At 40.3% G+C, this 22,218-nt stretch overlaps 3 protein-coding genes across 4 annotated transcripts; 2 read left to right on the top strand and 1 right to left on the bottom strand.

Annotated features, from left to right (window-relative positions):
- The first annotated feature begins 7,724 nt into the window (after positions 1 to 7,724).
- Positions 7,725 to 10,909, top strand: fgf8b (fibroblast growth factor 8b). Its single transcript, XM_078276854.1, has 5 exons — positions 7,725 to 7,783; positions 7,874 to 7,910; positions 8,526 to 8,706; positions 10,226 to 10,332; positions 10,613 to 10,909. Exons 1-5 carry the CDS (start codon positions 7,725 to 7,727, stop codon positions 10,907 to 10,909), a joined length of 681 nt encoding a protein of 226 aa, XP_078132980.1.
- Positions 10,910 to 13,137: 2,228 nt separating this feature from the next.
- Positions 13,138 to 16,426, bottom strand: dpcd (deleted in primary ciliary dyskinesia homolog (mouse)). The gene is made up of 6 exons (XM_078276842.1): positions 16,313 to 16,426; positions 15,504 to 15,584; positions 15,273 to 15,397; positions 14,974 to 15,107; positions 14,706 to 14,808; positions 13,138 to 14,236 (listed from the first exon to the last, which is right to left on the bottom strand). Exons 1-6 carry the CDS (start codon positions 16,374 to 16,376, stop codon positions 14,132 to 14,134), a joined length of 612 nt encoding a protein of 203 aa, XP_078132968.1. The 5' UTR covers positions 16,377 to 16,426; the 3' UTR covers positions 13,138 to 14,131.
- Positions 16,427 to 16,611: 185 nt separating this feature from the next.
- poll (polymerase (DNA directed), lambda) lies at positions 16,612 to 22,042 on the top strand. 2 transcript variants are annotated; one of them, XM_078276793.1, is made up of 9 exons: positions 16,612 to 16,681; positions 17,583 to 17,726; positions 17,858 to 18,155; positions 18,436 to 18,553; positions 18,932 to 19,270; positions 19,456 to 19,629; positions 19,994 to 20,122; positions 20,727 to 20,895; positions 20,993 to 22,042. In XM_078276793.1, the coding sequence occupies exons 2-9, from the start codon at positions 17,612 to 17,614 to the stop codon at positions 21,352 to 21,354; spliced, it is 1,704 nt and encodes a 567-aa protein (XP_078132919.1). In that variant the 5' UTR covers positions 16,612 to 16,681; positions 17,583 to 17,611; the 3' UTR covers positions 21,355 to 22,042. The 2 variants fall into 2 exon arrangements, with proteins under 2 accessions (XP_078132919.1, XP_078132928.1); XM_078276802.1 differs by lacking the exon at positions 18,932 to 19,270.
- Positions 22,043 to 22,218: the final 176 nt, after the last annotated feature.

The following is a 22,218-nucleotide window of genomic DNA, read 5'->3' as shown; positions in this document are numbered from 1 at the left end:
GAAAGAGCCGCCCTAAGCAGCCCTGCAGGTAGGTCTGGTAAAGCCATTGCTCTGGCTGTCCACTGCCCAACGCATGAAATAAATAAAAAAAAGACAGAAGGAGAAAGAGAGAGAGGGGAGGGGGCAGTGTAGAAGAGGTTAAGAGGGGAAAAGAGGATGATATGAAAACATGGGTAAAGAGAAACTCAAAGAAGAGGGAGAGAAGGAACAGAGGACACAGATGACAGACAAGGAGAAAAGACAGAGATGGAGAGACGAAGGAGTGAGGGGGGACGGAGGGGAGGATACCTGCCCCAGACCTCCTCCTCTTCCTCCCCCTCACCACCCCCTGATACCAGGAATGATGTCTGCTTTTATTGACTTTGTTAAACCATTTTCAATGCTACTTCCTATGTGTTTACAAGACAGTAAATCACGCTCCATTCGGGGTGGGGGGGGGGGGTTATGGGGTGAAATACGGGGGAAACATCCAAGTCGCTGGGAAGGAAGACCACTTTGAAGGGGCCAACGACAACTTTGCAGCTTTCTACCTCACTGCCAGCACTTCACGCCACACACACACACACACACACACACACACACACCTTTCCTCACAGGGAATTGAAGGGATGCCCGATGTGGGCCCCTTTGTCTACATCACTTTCAGTTTCATCTGTTGTGACAAGAGCAAATGAGTCATTTCCAGTAAGACTTACTGAATGATATTGAAATTGTTATTGAGATAATTAAAAACAAGCCTACCAAGAGAAATAGCAACACAGAACTGCTACACAGTTGTTAAAAGCTTCAACAGAGAGCTTTTTTTAATACCACCAGGAACACCGCTCAAAGTCGTTACGCAAACACATTTAGGTTATGGCAAAATTGGGTCCCCTTAATCACTTCTACACACCGGGGTCATTCCCAGACAGACGTTTCATCCAGTTAAAAAGCAATTCAAGCTCTCTGCTCCGCTCGAACCCATGTAAGTACTTCAGACGTCATTCGGTGGCGAGAACTTTGACTTGATTTTCCAAATTTTCTCACCGTAACAATTTTCTCAGGCGCTGGCACTGTGATACCACCACATACACACTCACTTAGACACACGGCACACTCACCAAATCATCATCACTGTGTGACTGAGTGACTAAAAGGTAGACAGCCCCCCCCAACCCCTCTCGCCCCACCTTGCTTACCTCATTTTAGTGTCCATTTCATGCTGGTTTTCCATCACTCCAAATTCATTTCATAGATGACAACAAAAAATAAGAACCTAGAAGGTATAGGATGGGCAACGTCTTCTTGTCTACCTTCATTTGAATGAAAACAAAAGGGGTACTTATGGGCATCCTAGAAATATGTTGCCCCATATGCAAGTTCTAATTTGCTGAGTCAAAAACGTGTCTACATAACTTGTTGTTACTTCAGAAAGAAAATGCATCGTCACCACATTCTAATAAGTCACCCTTTATAAGGGGTTTATATGTTTTAAATAATGTTATTTAATCATTTATTTATGCTTTACAGAATTATAACACATTAATGACATTAACTTTTGGGTTGCCAGATAGTAAGAAATGTCTCTGGCTACTGAATCATTAATATAGTCAAGTGATTAATAAAGTCGTTAATAAAGGGTCAAGAGTTTCTCACTTTTTAATAAACCATCATGTCTGCTGTTATAAATGTTAGTATGTCAGTCAGTATGTAGGCTTAATATGTAGTATGTAGGGTTAATAAGCCATTAATAACAGGTCAATTTTGTAAAAAGCCTACAGCCAAAAAGGATAGGTCATCTATAAGTTGGTATGAAATGGTAATACATCTTTAACAACAGGGGTTTCTGCAATAAACCAAGTCAGCAGTTGTAAATTCTAATAAGTTGTTAATAAGTAAATGTTGGTCCAGGTGCAGCACCATTTTCTAGAAGGTCAGAGGTCAAATGGTCAGTTGGAAGATTGTTTATGATAAGATCCCATGCAAAGAAGACAAAGCAAGTAATGGAGCAGGACAATCCCCTGCCAACCCAAAAGTTGTTCTTATTATACAGCGTTAGTTAATCCTTGATTATCATTAATAAAGCCATTAGTGCTGTCAAACGATTAAAATATTTAATCGCGATTAATCACATTAATGTCATAGTTAACTTGCAATTAATTGCAATTAATCACACATTTTTATTTATTCTAAATGTCCCTAGATTTCTTTTTGTCCAATTATTTTTTTCTCATTTTAATGCTCTTATCAACATGGAAAAGTGGATCCGCTTGCTTTGTGCTTTTGTCGCCTGGCCTTGACGAGGGGGCGGAGAATTCGCATCAGCTGTATGCTTGGCCATCAGCTATGTGCTTGGCCATCAGCTGTGTGCATGGCCATCAGCTGCGTGCTTGGCCATCAGCTGCGTGCTTGGCCATCAGCTGCGTGCTTGTCAATGGAACCATTTGGCAACTTTTTAAAAGTAAACTTTCCATTCAGAATCTTATTGGCATCCATTTTGGCGTCTCACGCTCGTCATCCACTCAAAACGTAACGTTAGCCTACTACTCTTTGGCCGGCTCGCAAGCCCAAACAAGTGTGTACGAGGTGCCTGTTGTTTTGTTTCCGGTCTAGCTAGATCCGGTGTGGTGTTGTAGTTTTTCTAATGTTACTAGTTGTTGCAACAGCATGTGAAAAAAACTACAAAGTTTGCTATGCCAAAAAGAACGTTAATCTCGCGATAAAAAAATTGGCTCCTTTAAAATGGGTTTGTGTTAACAACGTTAATAACGCGTTTAACTGACGGCACTAGTTATAACTTATAAGGCTTATTAAGGGGTGGTCCATTTTCCTATCAACTGTCATTGTCAGTAACATTTTCAATATGTAATCAAAGAATGTAAGTGTTTTAAACCCATTAGCACAACGTATGCCGTTAATCCTCCATGTCATCCTGCAGCCGTACCAGGAACAAACTGTCAGCACACTCTCAAAGTCAGTTCAAGGTAAGTGTGGGGAAGTGGTTACCGGCACATTATGCGGTTCACGTTGTTGCAACAAAGCAGCAGTGCATAATTACAACAGGTGTTTGAAGAGTTTTTTTTCTTCTAAAAAGCCGCTGAGGTTTAGGCGGTGAGAGACACTGCTACCAGATGACACTGGGAATCACAACATCCCACATTTTCTTTCCACACTCGTACACACTCTCTCTCATATTCTGTCCGTCTTCCTCTCTGGCTCTGTTTTTTTCTCTTCCTCTATGGTGTCTACCTTTCCATTGGCTCTGCCTTATGCAAGAGTGTGTATTTTTATGTCTCACATTAGCTAGGGGGAATAATACCTCTCAGTGAATGGTAGTCTGCTCTGGGGCTTTTTCAGACATTCAGTCACTCTTCTTCTAAGAATAACCAATGTACATCTTTGCCAAAATGTTCCTCTTTTTTTCACAGCGTCCTGTGATTGCTGTTTTTGTGCCTCATTCGCTGATACCAGGGCTTTGTATTAGTTAGCAAACTGTGATCCAAATGAGAAAAGCAGCATTGGGAGACTAGGGAGAGAAAAGGCAAAAGGAGTCGGGATCTGGGGCAAAACTTGGACCTGTGTCAACTCTTCTCAATCTCATTAAGAGGCCAGAAAAGCTGGTCACTAGAGAATCTCAGGAGTGAGGCAGCAGTCAGTTAGGTATGTAAAAAAAACTAGAATAAAAAATGATAGCTTTAGATCATGTTTCAGAGAAACTTTTCATGTGCAGCCTGGATAATTTTAGCCAAACCTGTCTGACAGGTCACCTTAACCAAATGCCATTTACGTTTGCAGAGACGGAATTGTTTCTAAATTGTAAGTGGCTGGTGTAGACTGTAGTGAAGTCAAAGCGGCGAATCGACTGCACAGTACTGAACCAAATGTTCTCACTCAAGTTTTTTTTAAAAGCAATAGACTGTGGGGAATACTGCATGTAAGAATAACTACAGATGTGTGTAATTAAAAGAAACAGTTTGGGGAAATACACTTGTTTGCTTTCTTGCCAAGAATTAGAAGATTGCTACACTCTTGTATCTGAACATTAAACACGAAGCTACATGCCAGCAGTCGGTTTGCTTAGCTTAGCATAAAGACTGGAAACAGCTAGCCTGGCTCTGTCCGAAGGTAGGCCTATTATTGGCCTTTATAATTGGCATTGCAACTAGTGTAGACTTATATTGAGTGTAGAGATATTGGGATCAATCTTCTCAACTACAGTAACTCTCAGCAAGAAAGCAAATAAGTGTTTGGCCTAAATATGAATGAAAAATGGGTCAGGTAAGAATCAGTTAAGGTACCAATGTGGATTTACTGTTGCAGTACAGGTGACAGACAATAGACAGCTTTCCTAGCGATCAGAACAAAGGACTGTCATTGTCTGGTCTTGGCTGAACCAAACCAAGCTGGCAAGTATCTTGGAGACAGTAAACGCTGTTTTGCAATGAAATAGTGTCATGCTTTCCGGCATATGAGACTCAGCTGCATGTTGGAAGAGGTAGTGTCGACAGATATGAATATCTGCATATTTTGATTGAAACCAGTCGCTCGAATTTGCTTCAGAGAAAAAAAAGAAAGGGTTCTGCTTTATGATAAAGTGTTTGACTTTCCCCTTAAATAATAAAGTTAAGTTTGAGTTATGTACAGTAGACTGTTACAGTGGGTTTTACTTATACAGAGTCCCACCATCTCCTCAGGATTCCTCTTCCTAATTAAATTTCCTTTAAATGACTCGTAACAGAGCTAATCTGTGGGTCCAGACAGTCAAACATGCACTTCTGATGAGCCATTGTGTGGTCTTCATAAAACTCAATCTCTTTAATTATCAAGCATGTGGATTTCAGATTTAGGATGTGCGATCATTGCTTCACAGGGGTCAAAATATGGAAGAACAAAGAGCTGAATTGTTCCAGGTGGCAAAATCACTTGTTACAGTGTCCCGCTGGAACTAATAAGGCAGGTCCATTTTCACCCTCTAAATCCCCTGCATTGGCTGAAATGACTGATTTACAGCTAAGACATTGACCAAACTCACACAATTATATATATATATATATATATATATATATATATATATATATATAATATGTGTTATACTTTACTCTTGTACAGCTGCGCTGTGTGAAAAGTTTCCCATACTGTTCATACAAAGAAAATGGGCCTGCTTTTGTGAACAATCACAGGTAAGAGTCGATGTCCAAAATTTGGCTTTGGCTCATTCGGACAGTAATACGCTTTGAGGCTTGAAGACTAGCACTTCTATTCGGATTCAAAGCGTGCAGACAGAATAGACGCTGATGTCACCTAAAGTTCATCTTTGGCTTATACAGTCACAGTTTTTCACAGTTAGTGATTGACACGCTGAATGTTTATTTCATCAGTAGACAGGGGGGAGTGGGGTTCAATGTAACATTTGTTTCACATTTCCATCCATATCTCCTCACAAGGTAAATTAACTTTGAAAATCTGGTGCAAATATCATACAGTTATTTTATCTCAAGGTCAGGAAAGAAATGTAACACTTGAACACAGGTGGAGTAGCATGTCACATCTTTGGGTTAAGCATAATCTGGATTAAAGTTATACTACCTGTATTTCAAATGCAATACTTTATTGCTACGAGAGTGTGTGGCCGTTTTTTTTAACTTAATTTTCGAGAGAAAAAAGCTACTTCAAAATCTTTATTCACAGCCATTCTTATCTTGTGTCTGATAAAAAAAAAAAAAGTCTACACAATTGATCAAGTTTAGAGTTTGTTCCTGACAGACAGAGTTCAAAGTATCCCACGTTACAACCGCCCACTTTCTACCCCCCTTTTATCAGAAAAGTGTGTAACAGACAGTCATGTTCCCTTGAAGGAAACCCTTCCGCTTTGTTGTCACAAAGAATAATTACAATATAATTGCATGATGTAGTGCGTGAAGCCATGCTGTGAAAGTAGCAGACCAGGCCCGGGACACACTTTTGGAAATCAAACCAGGTTTGTGAAAAGTTATGGAAGAATGATTGTGAGCGAGAGAGCATTTGTATCCAAGGCAAAAGCATCAGATGTTATGTGAAAACCATTATGTGTCATGTGTTCACATGGAATACATATTACTTACATATGTAGGATGAAAAAGTACATCAAGGTGTGCCCTGAGGGACCACCAAACAACCTCTAACCTGCCATCAGGGAATAAGTTAATGTAACTGTAGATTTTCTTAAGTACATGCCAGGGAATTTTCCGTGTGGACATTTCTGCTTATAGAAAACCAAGTTCACTGTGATTTTACATGGATGAAGATACAGTGATATCATGACGTGTGCATGAATAGGATTAATGTGTATGGTTGTGAAAACATGCTTAGATAAAAGCATTTTGGAAGACATGCTGATATTAGATTTCTTTGTGGATCTAACTCACAAATAAGAATCATGATAGACTGTAGCAGTGGTGGAAGAAGTATTCAGATCCCTTACTTCAGTAAAAAGTACTATTACCACACTGTAGCTCTGTTACAAGTAAAAGTCCTGCATCGAAAATGTCACTTTCAAGTAAAAGCATGAATCATCAGGAAAATGTACTTACAGTTCTATAAATCAACTAAGTGTTTAATGGTCTAATCATTTCAGCTGTACTTGTAGGACTATATATTGTTGGGTAGTTTAATTCATAATAAAACAGTGTATTTGATAAACTACATGTGTTTTGTGTGCAAAAAATCCTAATTTGTGAAATAACTGAATGTAGTGGAGTAAAAAGTACAATATTTCTCTCTGAAATGTGGTAGGAATAGAAATAGAAAGTGGCATGAAAAGAAAAGACTCAAGTAAAATATAAGTACCTCAAATTTGTACTTAAGTACAGTACTTGAGTAAATGTACTTAGCTACATTCCACCACTGGACTGTACTTTATATTTTCATCTTGTTTAATTATATACACTAACTTATTGATGGATTCTGTGCTTGTGGATTTGTGAGCAAAATAGATGCAGGCAAAGTGTTTTAATAAGTATTCAGTTTCAAATTGGCTCCAGCTCGAACGCTCCGCCTGCTTTCGCCGAGGATATTGACTTTCCCGCAAGTTAAAGTATTTAAATGTAGAGGGAGACAGATGCTGTATGTGGACTGGAGGCGACCACAAGAAATACACGTGTGGGAGGAAGGTTGACGTTGGAGTTTTACTATCGATGCATCTTATAGAGGGACAGCTGATCACTGCTTAAACTGCACATCAGCAGACCAATATAGCCGTGTTGGTACTTGTGGAATTAATTCAACATTTCTTTGTCTTTAATCACTTTTTATTATTTTATTTTTTTTAAGGAAATTCACGGCGCATCTGCCCGCTGATGCGTAAAGATCCGTGCGTAAATAATCGCCACTGCTCTGTCATAAAATGTCAGAGAGGATTTATTTCGACTTGAAACCTCAATCAAGAGCTTCATTACATGACCGAGTGATTGACACAGAGAGGATTTGATGGAGGTGGTTTGGTGACAGGGGCTTTTTTCTTTTTTTTCTTCCGGACTTTCAGTTTGGATTGGCACCGCAGCGCCTTTAAACCTTCTGGACTTTTTAATATTTCAGTAGAGAGGAGAGTGGATCCTGTATCTGCATGGGACCCTGACAGTTTGGGATCTCTTGATTGTCACGGCTATCACCTTCTATGTGTCACAAGAGGGGGATTAAACTGAGCTGAAATCCCCATCAGGAAGAACTTTATTTCCGAGAGCTTCCAACAGCGAATCAGCGGAGTATTCATGAAGCAATATTTGAACTATTACAAGATGAGGCTGAGAACATCGAGGTTAGGTTATCTGTAAGTAAAGAGGTGTCAAGATAATATAGTTGCTTATGTAACTCGTTGAATTCGAACAACATGTTTAATTTCGTCTCTGTTTTCCCTTAGGTTACTTCAGTTCACGGCGCTTTGCTTTTACGCACAGGTAACTCACATTTTCACTTCAATAATAAAAAAAAAAAACATTAATGTTGCGTTAAGTTCTATAATTAAGTAGGTAAAACGTAACAGGTATGCAGAGGCCGTGCTAAGCGGCTTAAAGTTCAGCGTCTCTACGTCTGCAATAGGCTGCAATAACAATGAAAACATTTTATTATGAGTGCTATGGCAATTGGCTACAATTCAAACATCTTGAAAAGAGGTAAGCTCCAGCCTCAAAAGTAACTGTTTAAACACATGTCGATGTAGATGGCTGAAATGAGAAAAGAAGAAGTCAAGAAGGGGTGAAAGATCATCGGTGGTAAAAACAATATCAGAGGGAAATGTCACCCCCGAGGGTTCATGAAAGCATCTCCAAAAATACAGTACTGTAGGCTACATGTACACATAAATGAAAGAAGAAAAAGCAGGATGTATTTAAATGTGATGAAAGACATGATGAACTGTGGGCCTGGGCCTCGGCTGTTTGACTGGCAAGCTTTAGTCTCCTCACTCACGGTTGGCGTTTTTTTTTTTTTAAAAGACTTTCCTGAGTTGCAAAGTAAAAAACCCGCAAAATGTATTTCATATTTGGTGACATGTGTTTTATATTGTCCGACAGAACACTGTGCAGTCCCCTCCTAACTTCAAGCACCATGTCACCGAGCAGAGCCGGCTGTCGGACCGGATGAGCCGCAGGTTGACACGAACCTACCAGCTGTACAGCCGCACCAGCGGGAAACACGTCCAGGTCCTGGCCAACAAGAGGGTCAACGCCAACGGGGACGACGGAGCGGTTCACGGTAAGACAAAAACAGAAAGGGACGCATATTAGAAATTATTTAAAGAGCTAATAACACCACTTAAAATTACAAAAACACACACAATTCAGTGTCTATTTCACTACTATATCTTAGTGAGCGACAGGACGTGGACAGTTGAATTTATGAGAACTATTCAAAATATCGCGATAATACGCCATGCAATTAGCTTTTGAACGTTATGCTATAAACTCTTAGGCCTACCTGAGGTGCCGTATAATCCCATATTTAAACATAGTTATATTATAAATAGCTGAACAAATGTCCACATATGTTAATGTATTCAGGGAGGGCACGTTTTATTGTCTCTGAAATGATGGAGAAACTTCACTTGAAGCCCGGTGTGTTATAGCCAGATCAACCTCAGGAAAACACCAAAATAGGAAACATGTTCACGTTACAAACACGGGAACTGTTTAAATTCAATAGCCGAAAAGCAGTAGCCTACAAATTATTTCTTTTTTGGCAGCCTGTAGGAAAAAAAATTTTGAGCCAGGAGAAACAATTGTAAACATCATTAGTGGCATCAGTGTTGCCATCTTTTATGGCCTTATGAAGAGGATTTATTTCTTTAGTGTGTTGGTAGTCTAGAAAGTCTTTGACACCTGTTATGATGGACTTCAGGGAGAGAATCTTTGCTTCTACCAGGAAAAAAAACTTAGACAAGTCTTAAACTTAAAGGGAGCAAAAACTCCTGTCACCAAATGATTTTGGAGTGTCTCGCCATCTTTCCACCACAGCCACCATCATCCATCCCCTTCTCAATGCCTGCTGCATGCTTTATGGAGGCTCATTTTATGAGGAATTTTCATTGCTTTACAACTCAATGTATGACAAAATTTATAAGGAGCGGTGAAGTCAGCATCTTCACTTTATACCTTTTCCTCTCCTTGCCTCTCCTGTGTGCTCTTTTGTCTTTTAAATTTCTCGGCCTACACACACACACACACACACACACACACACACACACACACACACACACACACACACACAGAGGGAGAGAGTCAGCCATGCACACATTGGCTACACACCCTAAGTGGGTGTCACTCTTGTAACAGGCCCAAACCCAAATCTGACCGCTGCTCTGTGCTTGTGGCTGTGAATCTGACCGCAGTATTCTCACTCTCCTTCATCCCCAGTCTGAGCTGCATCACAGCACAGCATTTACAGACATTCAACAACAATCGCACCATGCAAAATCACTATCATTTGGTGCTATTTTGGAAGGCTTGCAGGCTTTGTTAAAGGCAGCTACTGGGCCATAAAAGGGTTAAGAAGGAATTTATTTGTCATCTTTATGATTCTGGTTCGCTGCTCATGATCGTTTCAAAACCATTTAGTGACATTTAATAATGACATGATGTAATTCCAGTTTATTACACGGTCTCCACCATACATGAAGAATTCATTTGTCTCACACACTGTAACATCATAATCTGCATGCCTGCATCGTGTCAGAACTGTGTCATCTCATTATGTGTCATCTGTTTTGTCTGTGCAGCTAAACTGGAGGTGGAGACGGACTCTTTTGGAAGTCGTATTCGCATTAAAGGGGTGAAGACAGGATACTACATATGTATGAACAAGAGGGGGAAGCTGATCGGCAAGGTAATCTGGAATTCATAGTTTTGTGGCTGCATGACTACAGCAACAAGTTAAAGTTTGTTTGTTTCTTGGAAATGTTATTCCATATTTGCAGCTTATGGCGACACATTGTTGAGACACATTCGAGACAAATTTGATTTTGAGTTTGTCTGAGCAAGCCCTCTCAAGGTTTCAAAGGGTATTTGATTGTCTGGAAATAAAGACAATGTTTCTGCTTCCTGGAAATTGGCCAACATACCTCAACTCCCCCCCTCACCCCCCTTTTTTTTTTTTTCTTTCCCAGCGGAAAGGACGAGGCAAAGACTGCATCTTCACCGAGATTGTTCTGGAAAACAACTACACGGCGCTGCAGAACGCCAAGTACGAGGGCTGGTACATGGCTTTCACACGCAAGGGCCGTCCGAGGAAGGCCTCCAAGACCAAGCAGCACCAGAGGGAGGCCCACTTCATGAAGCGTCTACCCAGGGGGCACTTGCTGGGCGAAAGGAGACCGTTTGATGTCCTTCCTCTCCGTGTCCCCGCGCACCCTTTGAGCAAGCGGACTAAACATTCCCATCACCAGCGCTCAGGGGGCCGCTGAGGACTGAAACCACTGAGGGAGAACTGTGGACGAACCAGCACAGAGAAACCACTACAAGGGAAAACGCTCTCAGAGAAATTAACTTTTACAGTCAAGTGCCCATACACTTTTTGCCTCATTTTGTGGACTTTGTGTAATTCATTGTAACCATTGACTATCTAATCTGCTAGTTATTTCCAATTCAGACAGACTTTAGGACAGATTTTTACTTATTAAATTGTGTGTATGTGTGTGTGTGTGTGTGTGTGTGTGTGTGTGTGTGTGTGTGTGTGTGTGTGCGTGCGGTTCAAGTACAGAAGAGCTCAACAATATTGTCATGAATGAAAACCTCTGGTTAGAACAAGCTCAGCAACATAGACTATATAATATTAATGGAAGGAGCATGTGTGACGTCACCCGTTGGATTGTGGAGATCTGCTATGAGTCGTCAAGTTTGCCGTTGCGGGCGCAGCCATCCTGGTTGCTGATGTGACAATTTTAGACGAGAGGGAGGAGTGAGGGAGGAGCCATAGACTGCTGCTTACACTCTACGTTACGTTACACACTTTCACTGGCAATCACACCACAGCCACGCCCTAAAACACCCCCTGCTTTATCGCCGATTTTAAAATCAACGAGACCATAATTCAAAAAATGAACATCATTCTGTGTTGCAGAAGACTTAAAACTAGCGATTGAGACCATAAACTCATTATGAAAATGTTTACTGAGGTAATAAATCATGTGAGAAGTGGGTCACTTTCTCATAGACTTCTACAGAAACCGACCTCCTTTTGCAACCGCATGTGTCGCCCCCTGCTGGAATTCAGATAGAATGCAGGTTTAAGGCACTTCCGCATTTGCAGCACTTCGCAGAACCGGACGCTTTGTCCATTAATATTTTACAGTCTATGCTCAGCAACAAAGAATGCTGAAAAGGGAAATAAGTTCAATGAAGCTAGACACGGCAGCTATCTGTGGATTTTCTTGTGGTTACAGCATCTGAGTCTCAGTTGACATGCTATCCTGCCTTTAGGAGGCCATTCTGGAGAATTTTTAACCTGTTTTTTTTTTTCTACATATATGAATATATTTTTACTGTAAAAATGTAAATGACGTCAAATGATGGAAATATTTATTGTAGAGTGTATATTAAAACCACTAAAGAATCAGTTCACAAGCTGCTCGGCTTTTCTCTTGTGTGGTTGTTTTGGGATGGAAAGCTAGCATACTTTGTTGGTTGCCCCCAACTTCTTCTTCTTCAAGCTGGAGACCCAGATAACTGAGGGGCAATATCTGTGACAGGCTACTGAATTCAATGTGCTCAGCAAGTGAGACTTGGGCCTGAATGGCCCGAGCTATGCATTAAAAGCGATGAGGTCAGCCCACCATTTTGGCCCAAACAAAGGTTACCACCATGTAGTTGCATTTCTCACGATCGCACACCGTAACCCTCTGATCAAATGGGCCCTTTGTGAAACCTCATATAAAAGGGCATGTTATACAATAGTGGGTTCGAATAATAACACGAGGAGGGGTCAGTTATCAAAAAGAAGCCAGTCACACAGGGAGGGGTAAGGGGTTGGAGGGGGTTTGCAGAGAGGGAGTTGCAGAAAAAGCATCGGGGCCTGTGTGGCAAAATGTGGCATCGGCTGAAAGAGGGGGAATGGCTGGGAAGAGGCATTCGGGACTGAAAGGGAGGCAGAAAAGAAACCCTCTTCCCAGAAGCAGTTGAGCATGACCATCAGAGGCCAAACGACAGGGGAGGAAGAAGACCCTGAACAGAGGGACTCGGCTGCTCTCACAGTGCATGAGCTGGATGTCCAATTTGTTAGTTGGTGTTTGCTGCTGCAGGAGTTTGTTTTGACAGCAGCCGGAACTCTGAAGATTGTAAAGCTCTAAACTAAATAACGAAAATGAAGACCTCAGAATGAATGCTTGGTATTTAGGAAATCTGGTCAACAGCATATACTTCTTACAAGATATATTTAAGTAGTATTAACGCAGCACCTCTTTAGAACCGCACAGGCAAACTCTACCTAATCAAGTATGTATGAATGCATTTTTTTTGTCACAAAAAGTCCCTCGCAACAACAGGACAGGCTGGATTAAAAATGTTTTCTTGTATTCCTGTTCTTTCCATCTGGAAGAAGACAAAGTACAATAGTGAGAGAGACCTGTGGTTTTGTCTCTGCTTTTTGCACTTGCTCTCTGGGTTTGGACAAGTGGTAAAAAAATGCAAGGAATCACAAGGTTGAAAAACACGCTATATTTAAATGCCATTGTCTCTTTTAAACAGCACTGTAATTTTTTTTTTTTTATCCACTGTCTAAGTATTTCTGACAGGACAGTTTCTTGATGAAAAAGTAGACAAATATCCCATTTTAAAGCATGGATCTGTACTATTTTTTTTTCTTCTGTACATGTCATATATACACAGAATAAAAAATAAAAAAAATCACAAAGCACAGAAATACCGTTTTTATATTTGTCCTTGTTAGATAATAATATCCAATCCGTTTGGAACAAAGCCTGGCACCAGCTGCACCTATTTCTAACTTGTGTGCATGTAGTTTGAGCTGGAGACCACAGAGTCATAGTGACCCTCTGTTGTAAAGGGGAAGAGTAACACTAGCTTGCTCGGTGACCAGAGTTTCAGTAATGGCTTTCAGGGTGGCCCACTACATGCAAGGGACATGAGGGTATTCAGTTAACACAAATGGGATGTGCTCGTAACAGTGACCCCGAAAGGACAGGGATGAGGCATTGTGTGTTTTGAGTGTTTTACAAGGACATCAATGAAAGGAGGGTGGTAGGTTATGTGACCCCCATCAAAATTGCTCCCTAGTAGGTTTGGTAACAAGAAGCAAAAAGACATTTAAAAAAAAAAAAATGATGTTTCTGTAAATGAAATAATTTGGAAAAACGCTTGGTTCAGCTACAAAGTTAATATATCTGATTGTGAGACTTCAAAAAAAAATGTAATATAGTTTACTGAAGGTCTGTATCAAATATAAATGGTAGGACAAATTTCAACACTAACAATTCTAATAAACTTACCCCAATTAGTAAACACAATTAGAAGCTTTACACCACTGACAAGGCACTGTGCAAAGGTCTTCTTAATAAAAGGGATCCACGAAAGAAAAATAAACGAGGGCTCACATGTGACTGGAAAATGACGCAGTGAGGTTCTGCTTTAAATGCAACGCAGAAGTATCCTCTTCCTCCCACAGCCCGGATTCACTGAGTTTTGCAGTCAACATCCCCTTCGCCGGAACCCTTCAGTTTCTTCAGCTCCTTCAGTAGCTCCTGTTCAAGGGTTAAGGTCTCCTTGGGTTTCTTGTACTGGACAAGAGAGAGAAAAAAATAATTACTCTAACATTCTCCCCGTCTCCCTCCTGCAAATCATTCACCGTTATTGTGTGGAAGGAGTATGCAAAATTTAAAGCAAATATCACAAAAAGAGCAATTGTTGGAGGCAAAACGTATTTTTGTAATCACAAACATTTAGGAGTAAGTGAAAGGTGCACAGAGGAAAATGTGTACTACAAAATCTAAGCAAAAAAACACCTGTATCTAATCCTCATGATTTGCATAAAATGCTTTAATAAACAAAATCAAAACTTTTTTTGCAGATACTTTTGCGATTATTCAGATTGCTGAGATTATGCTGTTTGGGTCCCTGCACTCAACAGTTTACGTTAGAACACATATCTAGAATCAACCTTTAATGCTCATATCTTTATATTTAAAGCATTGGGTATAATATTAGCGGTAAAGATTTATTTATTTTTCAGTGTTGTGTAGGACTTACGCTGACAATTAAAGTGTTGTTGGCGTGAGTGAAGCTGAGGGCGGAGTTGTCCAATGGCAGCTGACTGCGATCTAAATCAGTAATACTGAACTTCTTATAATACCTGGGAAGACATGGAGAGGATGTTATAGGTACCACTGTACTGTATAGACAAATGTATTGTAAACAGTGCCATCTATAGGAAGGACGCAAGGATTACATGCAACAAGTGTACAACACAGAAATGAAAAGATGGCCAGGGAAAACCAGTGTTCTCATGCATATTTACTTTTTGTTTGAGGTTTTTATGATGATGCATCTGTCAGAAGGCTGTACAGAAACACTGAAGACATCTTTGGGGTAGGGAAGGTTGCGGATTCTCCACTGAAAGCTGGTCTTTGTGTCTTTACGCATGAACACAGGCTGTGGTAACGGAAACATTCAAATCCATTTTAAAAAGGCATGACATTTACTCATATTTTCTCTAAAAGGAATCAAAGTGAGCTTAAACAATCAAAAATGCCCATTAGAAAATGAAGTGTTTCAACTTAAATTCTAAAGTCATAGAGACCATAAATGAAAACCCACATTGGAGCAGTTCTCCTTGATCACCTCCGAATCTGAAGAATTGACAGGGCCTGCAAGTGGCTCCCCCACCTCTACCTCCCACTGGCCATGAGCTCCAAGTGTGCTTTTATGACGCCACTTTCGTACTGAAAATTACCAAATGTTTTCATAAGATACATAAACGTATGCCATTGAAATTCAGAACACCAGCAGCTAAACACTACTGTGTGGAACTGGAGACCTGTTGCTTACCAATGAGCTCATCGGTTTTCAAGTCATACTCTTCTGACATTTCTTTTCCATCTGTAAAGAGGTAGTGGATCTTCCTTTTCCCTGGAGGTGGAAATTGAAAATATTTTTCATACAAACTAGAAAAAAACAGCAAAAACCAAAAAAATAAAACGTAATACTATAATGTGTTTCCAGTTTGGCACAAACAAACCAACTAGTGTCAGTATTAACACAGCACATCATTCTTAGGATAGTTAGCTTCATATTAAACATGTCTTTCATTTTGAAAACTGCAATACCAATGCATTTGTGGTCAAATAAAAGCAGATGTAATTGCTGTAAACAGAAACCAGCATGGACGGATAAAGGCTAACGTTACTGTTTCAGTTTAGTGTAAAGTGAGCAGCGATGCAAACAGGAAGGTAGACAAGACTCGTTGATTAGAGATCTCACAATTAGCTAAATGCTTAAATGAGATGCTTAACTAGTCTGTAAAGACCCCCAGAGAGCCGCAAGTCACATTCTTGTACGTCTTTTTTAGGGCACAACTTTTTCAGAAATAGTGCAATACTGACGACTGACTGTTGATAAATTATTAAAACGTCTTTTATGTGTTTTACCGTCTGTTAAAGTTAAAACAAATGTGCTAGCGTTACAGGGCCAGTTGTGCCACCTGATTGTTACCTAGTGACATCATGTTAGCTGGAAAGCTAGCTAGCTAACAGTCTGAGTTAACTTAATTAAAAAATGACGTCAGGCAAAAGGCTAGTAATGCTAAAGCAAATCTTTTTATTTTAATAACTTGTTTTTGTTCTTTTTATGGTACTTACCGTCATGTATCAACGCTGTTTTCTTTGAAGATTTTAGGATATCAATCCAGTTTTGCACAGCCATGTTTCTAAAGATGTTTCTGGAGCACAGGGCCACTTCCGGAATCAACCCGTAACCACAGCAACCGAGGTCAATACACAGACTAAACAGGAAAATATGTATATAATTAATAAACAGGTATCATCGTGAAAGTTATTACATACAAACACAATGTAATTTGTAGATTTTACGTATAGTTTAGATATCATTTTAAACAAAACTAAACCAAAACATTTTGTGTCTAGCTTGTAATTGACCCGGAAGAGAAATATTTAACAAAATGTTGTCCGGTTGTCTGTAACGTTACGTATGGTTCCATCTGAACAGGGGTAAGAGCCAAAATATTACAGTTTATGAACGTTCTGCTTCAAATGTGGATTTATATTTAGATATGTTAAGATGAATTAAATCGTAATTTAAATATTGAGTAAAAACGATAATTGAAATAGTTTATGATAAAGATCGACTGTTTGCTGTTTCTAACGTTAGCACAAGCTAAAGGGAGGTAGCTAACACTGTATTACGATATCATAGATTGATTTCTTCAGTCTGTTTTACGAAGCAGGATGAACTGCTGTGTCAGATAGCTGGATATTTGTGTACAAGCCGAAACAGGTCCCACTGTTTCCTGTGTTCAAATTTCATTCTAACGTTATATAAGTTACCGATACTATGAAGTATAAATTGACTAACGTTACAGTATAGCTACACAAAATGTGTTTGTACCGTTAACGTTAACTGTAGCTAACAGTTACGATGAATGTAGCTAGTCCTACTTTTAACTAACGTTAACTGTAAGTCATGCGACATACCAGGCGTCAATCAAATTGCAGTGGTGGGATGGCCCAACATACATTTACTTAAGTACTCACAGGTTAATACTAAAATGCAGTCACTCATTCAGTGTGAACCCATTACATACTAGGGCTGGGCGATAGGGAGAAAATCAGATATCACGATATTCTTGACCAAATACCTTGATATCGATATTGTGGCGATATTCTAGGGTTGACAATTGGTGCTTTAACAAAATATCTTCACACTTAGATTTTAGATAAGTAATCATCAGTAATGTGGACATAATGTCTAAGTGGGGAAAAGGCAAATAATAGAACAGCTAGAACAGTCTGGTAAGTTCAGAAAAGTACATCACTTTACTGTAATGCAGAGTTGTGGGTGGGTTTTACTTTACAAAGTTACATATCTTGATATTTCTGCTTCATGTCACAGGCCACTGGTGCCCCCCTTCAAGACACAAGATGGAGCCTCGTCATGGGATTATGAAAGCCTTTCCCAAAGTTAAAAGAGCCAAAGTGTTACTAGGAAAGGATGCACCTCCAGTAAAGAAGAAACTTGAAGAATGTGATGTCTCAGGTTGTGTGTGTGTGTGTGTCTGTGTGTTGTGTGTGTGTGTGTGGATTAAGAGAAAAAACATTAAAAAAAAGAAACCAGAAAATGCAACATAGTCACTCATTGTAACATGTTCCTCTCTTCTTCTGTCCCAGGAAGCATTTTTAATGGTGTTACAGTGTACGTCCTGCCTGCTGGAATAGGAACTGCCAGATGCCAGATCTTTCAAAGACAAATTCAGCAGAATGGAGGACAGACGGAGAGTTCACTGTGTCCCAGTGTCACTCATGTTGTTGTGGATGCCAACATGAACAGGGACAGGGCTCTGCGCTTACTGAAAGTGGATTGTATGCCCTCTGGAGTCCAACTGGTGAAATGCATTTGGTTGAGCTTGTGTATCAGTGAGAAACAACTGCTGGATGTCGACAGCTACACCCTTATTTCACCCAAGAGGTTAATCACCTAATAGTACTCTTTTTTTTGAATGCTAACTTGTATCTGTATCTCATGATGTTTCCAGTTTATCACATACATAGTATTGCGCTTGTCGATACACTACAGTGAAACAAGCCATGGTGAATGTGTATCTACTTTTCACTTGTATGTCACATTTACTGCTTAACATTGAAGCATTTACAATACTGTGTTGACATTGAGACAGCAGATATATGTTATAGTATTCAATGAGTCGTCAGTCTTATAACTTAAGTCTTTTATTGTTCTCCCCACACAGGGAATCTGAAACCAAACATGACAATATTAAAGAAGAGTTATCGAATGTAAAGCCTGCTGAAGAAGCTATTGCAGAACCAGTGTCTGATCAGACCAGGCAAGAGGAGACCATAGACATGGTAGGTTTCCAAGTGATGTGTACAGGTTTTTGCAGTCTTTCAGTCAGTTACCGGTTGATTAGTCTCCCTTTGCCAGACATATCTCCAAAGTGCTGTGGAGTGAGGTCTGGCTACACCACAGATACCTTCTAGTTTAGGAGAAAAAAACCTCTGGGTTGTTTGCTGGCTCGAAGTTTGTTGTAGTTTCCCTCAGGGAAAGGATTTTGAGAACGGCAAAACACAGAGAGCGGAAGGTGAGGGGCAAAGCTTTGTCCTGGAAACGTACTTACGTTGATCCAGACTACCATTTGGTACGATAGGGAACAAAAGCTAAACCTTGAACACATATTAACAACAAGTCTGTGCGTGTTGTAGTTTAAAATTACATTTTACTCTCAGACAGTCTCAGACACTAAAGAGGAAGTGCGAGGAGATGAAGACGGGGTCTCACAGAGTGACCTGGAAGCTCTCATCACTGGCCAGCACCCCAAAGAGGAGACTCCTGGCCCGAGCCTAGACTCTGGTTCAGACTCTGCTGCTCAGAAGGTGGTCTCAGGGAAGTGGGTCTGTGCCCAGTCCTCTCAGTCCAAAAGTAATAACTTCAACAAGCACATCACAGACAAACTAGAAGTGCTGGCCAAGGCCTACACACACCAGGGGGACAGGTGGAGGGCGCTGGGCTACTCCAAGGCTGTCAACGCGCTAAAGAGTTACCACAAGCCTATTAAATCATATCAGGTAACCTAATGCAGTTGCTTTTGTTGTTGCTAGTGTCCGTAATGTGTATAGTTGTTAAATATACTGTAGCAAGTACTTTTTATCGGATGACAGGAAAGTACACCGATTATTTTTATTGCACAATACAGGGATTATTTTGCGTTTATTCCTTCTTGAATCAAAATCTTTTTTTCATTTGTTTTAAGGAAGCTTGTCGGATCCCAGGAATTGGAAAACGCATGGCTGACAAAATTGATGAAATCATGGAGAGCGGTCACCTGCGGAAGCTAGACCACCTCGGGGAGGCTGTGCCAGTGTTGGAGCTTTTCACTAACATCTGGGGTGCAGGAGCTAAAACTGCACAGCTGTGGTACCAACAGGTAGAGACACACATCTAATCAAAATATTAAAGATAAAAACTATCTGAATTGAATTTGACTTGCACTTCAACACTGTGACAAGATATATTTTTATACTATCAGATATGTCACATAATATAATTACAGTCCAGATTGAAACTCTGGATTATAGCCTTCTATCATTATCTGATTTTGTCTGTGGATCCCAATTAATTAGGAGCTTCTTCATCGGAGGCTTTTATGAATAATAGTTCAGCTGCGGGCTATAGAATCTAATTTTAATAAAGTTGATACCTAAGGCAAGAAGGACACAGGAGGGATATATCTAATATGTAACATACAGTCAAGTTTTCAAGTTTGTATAGAAATTATATTTGTCTTTTAGGGATTTCGCACATTGGAGGACATCCGCACAAAAGCCCACCTGAGTAGCACTCAGAAAATAGGACTCAAGCACTACGATGACTTTCTAGACCGAATGCCCAGAGAAGAAGCAGCAGCCATCGAGAAAGTGGTAATGCATCTTCATTTGTCTCAATATCTACATGTATCATTCTGTGATGATGACTGAAATATGTTTGCATCTTTCACCACATGAATGTGTTTATTCAAGTGCATAGAGGTGAGACATCTCTGAAAAAGTTCCTCGCTCTAACCCTCAGTAATTTCGATGCAGAAGACTTGGAAACGGTTTGTGTCAGCTTTCCTTGACTGCTTGATAATGGGAAAACCAGACTGCGTGGAGCATCCCAAAGGGGAAAACTAACTCTTGAAACTTGCGGCACCTTAAGTTAGCCAGATACCTGTTCACTCCAGAGCGTTGAGTACAACGCTAGTTGTTTTCATATTGTATTACTTGGATTTTATTTTTCCTCCAAAGCTGCCAGATACAAAGTGCACATTAGATAGATGACAAAAGCATGTGTACTCCCTCAGGCTTGTCAAAATAATATGTGATGCTTCAGCAAGCCTACCTCCCAGCATTTGGCTGGAAACAGAAAAGCACACTGGAAAATAAGTACACTTTTACTTATTATTGAGAAGCCAAAGATCTCCCCATCACTCTAGGATGGATAATAGCCTATGTTTTGACTCTTCTTTTTTGGGTGTATGTACAGGTGAGGGATGCTGTCCAGGCCATAGACCCAGGCCTGGTGGCGATGGCATGTGGCTCCTACCGTCGAGGAAAGGCCACATGTGGAGATGTGGACATACTTATATCTCATCCTGATGGCAAGTCCCACAAGGGGGTTTTCAGCAAGGTTTTACAGAGCCTTCATGACAGTGGTAAGCTCCAGCTTCGTTTATGTTTGGGGATTGTCTCATGTCATATTCATTTGTTTTCCGTCAGAGAAACCTTAAAAACCGACTGTTTATTTCGAAGGGTTTTTGACAGACGACCTGGTGAGTCACGAGGAGAACGGAGAGCAGAAGAAATACATGGGTGTGTGCCATTTGCCAGGACCCGGCCACCGCCACCGCAGGCTTGACATCATCGTAGTGCCCTACAATGAGTTTGCCTGCGCTCTCATGTATTTCACCGGGTCGGCACACTTTAACCGCTCAATGAGAGCCCTGGCAAAGACAAAAAAAATGAGCTTATCGGAGCACTCGCTAAACAAAGATGTGGTGCGTCAGGGTAGCTTGAAGGTGTATAGTGGCACTTCATTTGCTACACCGACAGAGAAGGATGTTTTTATTCTTTTAGGCATACCATACAGACAACCTCATGAAAGGGACTGGTGAAGATTTGCCAATCACCAAGCCAGTCACAACAATGCCTTGTCAGGTTTTATATAAAAATCATGATAATGAATGATGAATGATAACAATGGTAACTGCAATTGTGCTCAATCAATTTTAATAATGTTTTACTGCTCTACAGATCATTCAAGAGCCCTGTGTGACTTGAATGCTAATTTAATTCTACAGATTAAAGGGTTGAATTCACTCAAATCTCCAAAACAACATATTTTTCTTACTTAATTGTTGAAGTGGTATGTGCTGAGGTTTTGAGATGTCCACCTCCGAAACTCCTGCTGCCACCCCAATACAACACAATGAATGGGATTTTGTTATAGGGTCCAGAGCCTTTGAGAGTTACAATGTTTATTTTGAAGGGACAGTTTCCGTTTCTTCAGCAGACGGCAGTTGGATTAAGATGAGTAACGAAGAACATTGTTAAAAGATGAATTGCTCGTTATACAAGGCTGGCAGCAAAAGTTTCAAGGGAGAATATTTTAACACCGTAACAGGTTGATCCAAAACTATGTACAGGGCTGGATGCCACTAGAGGTAAATGGAAATCTATGTGATTTTGCAAGTTGAGTGAACTGGCCCTTTAAAGAAATTTTAAGATGGGTGATGATGCTTAATGCTGTATATTTTATGAAAGATGAGTAATAGTAATAAAACCTATCAAAGGGTAATAGCAGACCTCTTTCTAGTTCTTCATTTTTTTCAGAACTGCACAATAGTTTACTTAGGACTGTATTAGGTTTACAAGCCTCAGTCTGAAATAGGGAAGACCGTTCTAGTTTCAGTATCAACTGGCCCGTACACATAATGGGTATTCATTTGACATTTGCCTCGTGTACAATTTAAATCTTC

Source organism: Sander vitreus, chromosome 2, assembly GCF_031162955.1.
Source record: "Sander vitreus isolate 19-12246 chromosome 2, sanVit1, whole genome shotgun sequence".
In the NCBI taxonomy this organism is placed as follows: domain Eukaryota; kingdom Metazoa; phylum Chordata; class Actinopteri; order Perciformes; family Percidae; genus Sander; species Sander vitreus.
This window is presented reverse-complemented; position numbering and strand designations above follow the sequence as displayed.